This window comes from Sardina pilchardus, chromosome 18 (assembly GCF_963854185.1).
Source record: "Sardina pilchardus chromosome 18, fSarPil1.1, whole genome shotgun sequence".
In the NCBI taxonomy this organism is placed as follows: Eukaryota; Metazoa; Chordata; class Actinopteri; order Clupeiformes; family Clupeidae; genus Sardina; species Sardina pilchardus.
This window is the reverse complement of record NC_085011.1, coordinates 3,558,542-3,565,958: the sequence shown is the minus strand read 5'-3', so window position 1 is coordinate 3,565,958 and position 7,417 is coordinate 3,558,542. Positions and strand designations below refer to the sequence as shown.

Here is a 7,417-nt window from a genome sequence, read left to right as displayed (position 1 = left end):
GTATACAGGTGTCACAGAAAACCCCAACCCTCTACACACAGGGGTCATACCTGTATACAGGTGTCACAGAAAACCCCAACCCTCTACACACAGGGGTCGTACCTGTTTATAGGTGTGTCACAGAAAACCCCAACCCTCTACACACAGGGGTCGTACCTGTATACAGGTGTGTCACAGGAAACCCCAACCCTCTATATACAGGGGTCGTACCTGTATACTGGTGTGTCACAGGAAACCCCAACCCTCTCCACACAGGGGTCATACCTGTATACAGGTGTGTCACAGGAAACGCCAACCCTCAGTGCTCGTACCTGTCTCCATGTGTTTCCTGCATCTGAGGAGAGGAAGGTCCTGGTGTTGTGATTGGTCAACTCTGAGCCCACAGTGCCTAGAGGGATAACGGATTACAGTTCAGGCTGTGGTTGGTGGAATGGGCATGTGTATGTCTGTGTGTGCTTGTATATATATGTGCAAATGTGTGTGTGTGTGTGTGTGTGTGTTTATATCTGTGTGCCTAGAGGAATAACGGATTACAGTTCAGGCTGTGGTTGGTTGAATGGGCATGTGTATGTTTGTGTGTGCATATATGTATACAGTACATGTGTGCATATGTGTGTGTGTGTGTTTATACCTGTGTGTCTGGGTGTGTGTGTGTGTGTGTTTATACCTGTTTGCCTAGAGGAATAACGGATTACAGTTCCGTCTGTGGTTGGTTGAATGGGCATGTGTATGTTTGTGTGTGCATGTATGTATGTATGTATAGAGTATGTGTGCATATGTGTGTGTGTGTGTGTGTGTGTGTGTGTGTGTGTGTGTGTGTACCTGTTGCGATGATTAGGCCGGGGGTATAGACAGTGCTTATGATGCTATCAGGAGAGTACGGACTTTCAGACATCCGCAGGTGCAGGTGCAGAGAGCAAGAGGGCTGAAACGACACACACACACGAGGGTCAAATAGGCGTCACAGGGGTCAGGGGTCAGGGAGGGATATGGAGAAACCAGGGGGTCAGGATTTGACTGGTTAGCTTCGCCGATTAGCAAAGCACTTCCTCGTCGCCATTTTCCAGAAATACATCATGTCCGGTGCCGTTTTCCCTGCGTTTTCCTCATGCTGATTGGTGGCTGTTCCACTCTCAGCTCATGCACGAGCTTAGTGTGGGCACGAGCTCTCATTCTGTACCTTACGTCAATCGGTAACCTGGCACTTAATTGGCTAAGTAAAACGGCACCGGAAACAAGCCCCTTGAAACGCCATGTTGAAGCCTGAAAAAATCGTTCAATTTTGGCAATTTTCACTAGCCTAGCATTCCCATTGAAATGAATGGGGGCGGGACTTGTTCACTTTCTCCAGTTCTTATAATACCTCCATGGGAGAAACACCTGCAAACACCTGCAATCGAGCAGCTTAGCTTTACAAGAACCCAGAGTTTGAGTCGAGTCTCTTACTGGTATCCACCTTATTCCTTAACCCGGATATATGCATTGTTACGATGGTTACGATTGATACTGTTTTCAACTTCCGTTCATTCTGTTTACATGTGCGTTCTCGGTAGCTAACTAGAATACGCTTCAACTTAGATTTCTTTCGAAATGTTGACAATTCTGCCCTCAGCATGAATATACTACATATATAACCGATATAAAATAGAAAAGTTTACTTTTATAGGCCTCATGATATGTTAAGTACTGTCAACCGTCACGTTAAAATAGATACAACGCAGCTTCGCCGGAAATAGATAACCGTTTTCGGTGTCATGGCGACATCGTGGATGCCAAGCCCAGAGTTCCCCTCCTAAGTTGGTACAGAGAATGTCTAATAAGGGGAGAACGACCACTCGCTGAATACTTCCGCATGGTACTGCAACTAGAGGGCGGTCGCGAGCAAGTGGAGAATGAAAGGAGGTGAATGGAGTTTCTCCTAAAATCCACTTTTCTCTGGATATTATTTTTTATGTAGAAATCGGAATATTGCATGTGAAAGGGGGGTCAAGGAAAATACACATGGCTGAGTATTAGATTTTTTAAGTCCCTTAATTGCTCTAAAAAGCCTTTCAAACGTGTCAATGATGTCATTCATTAGCAGGGTGCTAGTGTGTTATGGGCAACAACGACCAAGCCTGTGAGAAACCAAAGGGCCATAAGTTATTGTTCATTCAACTTTCGACCCATAACCCATATTGAGCTTGCAGAAACTAAAATCCAATCTTCGATTTTTTAATGACAATCAGGTGAAACAGACCAATTTAGCTGTCTAGCCCCATAGACCCCCATTGTTTGATCACTTGCTCGTGATCGCCCCTAGTGGAACTGCAACAGGAACTGCAGGTACAATGCAGGTACAATGGAGTTAATAGCGAGTGGACCGGCTCTCCATAAATGGGCTCTGGTTGGTACGAGACCACAGACAGTAGCTATTAGCCAACTACTTACCAGGCTACAGCGCCGCTCGGTGGCTGGAGGTGTCAACAGCCGCCATGTTTGACCCTGACTGAAGCTGATGAATGTCCTCACATGACCCCCCTGCTTCCTGTTAGCCAACAACACACCACTGACGCCAGCCACCTGACACACACAGACACACACATTATATGCATGTATGTATGCACACAAGTACACACACACACACACACACATACACACACACACACACATGTTTACAAGAGTTTATGGATGCACATTTCATAATAAAACATAATGTAATAACACAGGATTTCAAATGAATCACATCTTTGGCAGTAAAATGTTTTTTTGGCGGCTTGTCTTACCAAAACAACCAACTTATCAGGTCTCTACACGGGCCAGACATGCACAATCAATGAGCACAATACTAATTCCAAATTCCAACGCAAATAGGATCCACCGTCTATCTAAATTTAACCAAAAAGTACCCCAGATATAGTGAGTATACATCAATGTAAATTAAGAAAAGTCCTAAACTTATAGTGGTAACAAAACTGTTTGCTGTTTCCACTGACTAGTGTTCTCACTAATGAATCACCTGCCTAAGCCACACTTCCTTTCTACTTAAATTGATTTCCTGTAAGTGTCTCATGGCTTGATTTGGAAGAACCAGCAGGGGGAAATGACATTTAATTAACAAAAAAGTAAGTTTAAATTGGCTCTAACTCCCCACTTGAACAAATGTGAATTTAGTTGCATTTTGCCAACATCCCAATGGATGACAATACTTTTAAAGGAGTGATTAATTTAGGAAACCTGGTCATTGTGCAAGCAGTTAGAAGAACCTAAGAGAAAAATGTGCATGGTAAACTTGACCCTGAGCATTTTAGTGTGAATAGATATGGATATATACTTTAGATATATAGCATTTAAATGCTTAGTACCTTATATGCATCCATGTTGAGTACTCCAGCTATTGATCGCGATACGCGGACATACGTTAGGGCAGGGCTGAAGTAGTTTCCATGGCGATCTGATGTATAGAGGCTGTAGGTGTCATTCTCATTCCACTGTTGAACCCCAGCCAAGATCTGGCCTTCTGTACTTATGAGATGCATGTCCTACATACACACACACAGATACAGTACGCAAACACAATTTACCTATCAGTGGGCAAAGATATAAAGAGGTCTAGTCTACACTCAAAAGAAATGTTAAAAACAACACAAGTTAAGTTATTTTCAACACAAATTGTGTTATTTTCAACATATACCGTGTACAAAATAACAAAATAATGTGTTGAAAACAACACAAACTGTGTTGTCCTTATTTGGACACAGGGATGTGATAAAAACAACACATTCATTTTAAGAGTGTATATACACACCAGTGTTGGTCGTGGCAAAGACCTAATGAGCTTTTGAGTAGTAGGCTACAAAGTAGCTCCTAACAGGCCAATGGAGGAGAAACAAGGGCTGCACCATTAAGGAAATATTGCGTATTTAGGTCAAGAAATGTTGACCAAGAATTAAAGTAGGACTCTAAACTCACCCACCGTGAGAAAATAAAATTGACAGGTTTCACCTTACACCACACTTCCCTCTTCTCACAGTACCTTTTAGGCCATCCAAAGTATATTCAAAGTTGAGCTGACGACAGGATCTGTGAATTTTGTTCATATAATTTGCAGGCTACACGCGCACAGCATGCAACATGCATACTGTTTCAAGATACAACAAGGCTCAAAACAGGTGCAGAAATCATTCTAATTTGCATCAGAGTGTTTTATTTATTAGCGAATAACTGAATGACTAGAACTAATGAATGAGAGGGCACACAAACAGACCAGACGGAGCACAAAAATAGATATATCAAAGAGAGCACGGGGCAGGGAGCCAGCCAGGAGGATGGACATGACCTGAGATAAATATCAACTAAAACCAGAGGACCAATTATTTGAAATCACCATTTAGAAATCCAACAGGCAAGAGTACAGTGAGAAATAAATAAATAAACATGTTCGCAGTCATCCAGCAAGACAGTTAAAGGGAGACCTTCAAGAGAGGGAAGGAAAAGTAGGAGAGAGAATTCTGGGGTCCTCCCAAGTGTGAGATACTGTAGTGAAATGGTAAGCTTGATAGCAAGTCTATGTGCTACATTTTTTTTCCCCAATAAAATCTACAAATAATTATCATAAATAATAGTTAGCTCAATTTTTATCAGAATAATCGTGACGATAATTTTGGCCCTAATTGTGCAGCCCTGGGAGAAACTTGGTTTCTAGTTTTTAGATACACATTGTTGATGTGCATAAACGTAGTATATATTTTAGAGTAGTATATATATCTACAAAGATACTAGGTAGTGTACTACTTACAGTGCATGATGTCTACATACATACCTTAGGCAGACAGTATTTTGGGAGCTGGATATTCTGGAAAGGTTGTCTTTGATATGAGACAAAGTATTTAGTCGGCCCAACTGTGGTTACCTAGGACAGGGCAAGCAAACATCACCTCAGGCCTCTACAGAATTCAATTCAATTCCATCAAAAAAAAAAATATATATACATATCTATACATAAATATCTCTGAGAGGCCATTTCTCCATGCAGGCATAGTGACATATAAAACATAACATACAAAGACAGAACAAGACAGAACAAAGGGAGAACAGGACAGACAGGGGTGTGTATGTGTGTGTGGAGGGGGGATTAGTCCCAGGAGAGGGAGGAGGAGGGGTCTGGGAGCATATTTAAGTTCAAAAGGCGAATAGCCTCAAAAGTAAAGGTAGCCTTCCTCCTAGCAAGAGGACAGCGCAGACGCCTGCCAGAGGGCAGCCATTCAAAACTCTATGAAGAACATGGGTAGAGTCCTCTAAGAATGCGCCAGGAGGCAGCTGTGGGATAGGAGCTTGGCGTTGAATGGAATACCTGCACAAAAACATAGTCGTCCTGCACAACCAGCGACCCTCCATCGATGCGGCCGGAGAATGGGAACTTCCTGCTCTCGGCACAGCTGCCAGCCAGGCAGGTGATGTACCTCAGCACTGCAGCAAACACACACACACACACACACACACACACACGCACACACGAATACAATGTTCAAGTTCAAAGGGGTTATTGCCATGTACTCATAAAAGGAATCACAAGTAATGAAATTATTTTTCTGAGGAGCCAGCTCAACTTTAACGAGTAAATGAAAAGTGTATGAGGGAGAGGGTGTGATGTTTTTTAAATAGTGTGTGTGTGTATGGTGTGTTGGTGGGGGGGGGGGATTAATGGTGTGTGTGTGTGTGTGTGTGTGTGTTTATGCATAACATACACACAAATACTCTTTGTAAAACATACACATACTTCCACTGGGATCTTGAGCCTCCAGATGCACCATGTCAGAATCTTTGTCCAGCCCTGATACTGCCCTACACACACACACACACACACACACACACAGACACACACGCACAGTAAAAACATACCCAATCATCAGCCAATAATCAGTCAATACAAAAACCCCATACCTTGCATTAATACACAGATTCCCATATGAACAAATACAGGTGTTTACACACACTAATTCACCAACTATCACTACCATTGTGTAATAATACAGTGAGAGTTTTTGGAATCTTGATTCATTGGGATCTGTAGTGGGGTGACCACATAGTCAAATTGGGCTACTGTAGGTTTACCCAGCCTAGTGACCACGCTAAAGTGATTGAGGAGGCTGAGAAGGCCTGGTGGGCCTACAGCAGATTTGGTGACCATCTATGTTGGGCTTGTCCGCCCGAGTCTAGCCTATGCCATGCCAGCTTGGCATCGAAGTCAGACTCTGAACAGACTGAGTTGAGAGAATCCAAAAACAAGTCTGAGAGATTTCCAATGGTAGTACAGATACTGTATCTGTTACAAAAATGAAATCCAGGTCCTTTCACTACCAACTCTCCAGGAGAGAAGAGACCAATTATGCAGAGACTTTGCATACACCCTCCTGGATTCCCCTTTCAAAAAAAATCACAAGAGATGTAACCTCCTTCTCTTTCTATGTAACCTCTTTCCCAGTCTATGTAACCTCCCTCCATCTGTGTGCAACCTCAGTCCCTCTGTGTGTAACCTTGTTCCCTTTCTATGTAACCTCTTTCCTTCTGTATGTAATGCCCTCCTCTGTGAATGACTGATAAAACATGGGCAGTAAAAGGTAGGGATTACAGTATGTATAGGTGGGATTTTACCAATAGAAGCGTCCTGGAGAAACCTCCTCATGGACAAGTTTCCAGTTTCTTCCAAAATCCTCAGAGAAGTACAACTGCAGTGCAGACACATAACGCACATGTCAAATGCAGTATGCTGAAATGTACCACTTTTTGACACATGTTTTTATAAGCCATTAGTTCTGACATCCTCTTCCAATTGTAAAACAATGTTGAATTCCAGACAAATAAAATCCTCTGTATGATGTGTGCATATGATGTGTGTGTTTGTGTGTGTGCGTGTGTATGATATGTTTGTGTATGTGTGTGCATTCGTGTGGGTTTGTGTAGGCGTGTGCGAGTATGTTTATCCTGTGCTCCTGGCTGTATGCGAAGAGGAAGAGGAGGCTCTGGATGGAGTGCGCATGTGTCTGTGTGTGTGTGTGTGTGTGTGTGTGTGGTTATTACCCTATGCTCCTGGCTGTATGCGAGCAGCCAGTCCTCCTGGCTGGGGTGGAAGAGGAGGCTCTGGATGGTGAAGCTGATGCTGAATCTGTGGAAGGAGTTGCCGTCGTCTGAGCTCACCACCACACTGGAGTCCATCTCTGGGTCACTCACCAGCAGGATCTGTCAGACAGACGGGTGTGGGCGTGTCTCAAGGTTGAATTTGGGTTCAGCATCAGGCTATGGGGGTTTTATGGTTTAGTTTTGTTTTGTTTCAGCATAAGACTAGTGAGGGTTTTATGGTTTAGTGTGGGTTCAGGTAAATTACATGTTCAGACATAAAGGGCCACATTGACCAAGGGCGTCTATCAACACTTCTAAC

At 43.2% G+C, this 7,417-nt stretch overlaps 1 protein-coding gene across 1 annotated transcript in view; it reads right to left on the bottom strand.

The window, feature by feature from the left end:
- LOC134064387 (VPS10 domain-containing receptor SorCS3-like) overlaps positions 1-7,417 on the bottom strand; it is a 29,349-nt gene that overhangs the window by 7,023 nt on the left and 14,909 nt on the right. Inside the window, exons 4-12 of the mRNA XM_062520306.1 lie at positions 7,060-7,218; positions 6,634-6,707; positions 5,759-5,823; positions 5,333-5,448; positions 4,802-4,891; positions 3,345-3,521; positions 2,431-2,562; positions 823-925; positions 312-388 (exon numbers count right to left, since the gene is read on the bottom strand). Coding sequence (XP_062376290.1) covers positions 312-388; positions 823-925; positions 2,431-2,562; positions 3,345-3,521; positions 4,802-4,891; positions 5,333-5,448; positions 5,759-5,823; positions 6,634-6,707; positions 7,060-7,218 — 993 coding nt within the window. The remainder of the gene's footprint in view (positions 1-311; positions 389-822; positions 926-2,430; positions 2,563-3,344; positions 3,522-4,801; positions 4,892-5,332; positions 5,449-5,758; positions 5,824-6,633; positions 6,708-7,059; positions 7,219-7,417) is intronic.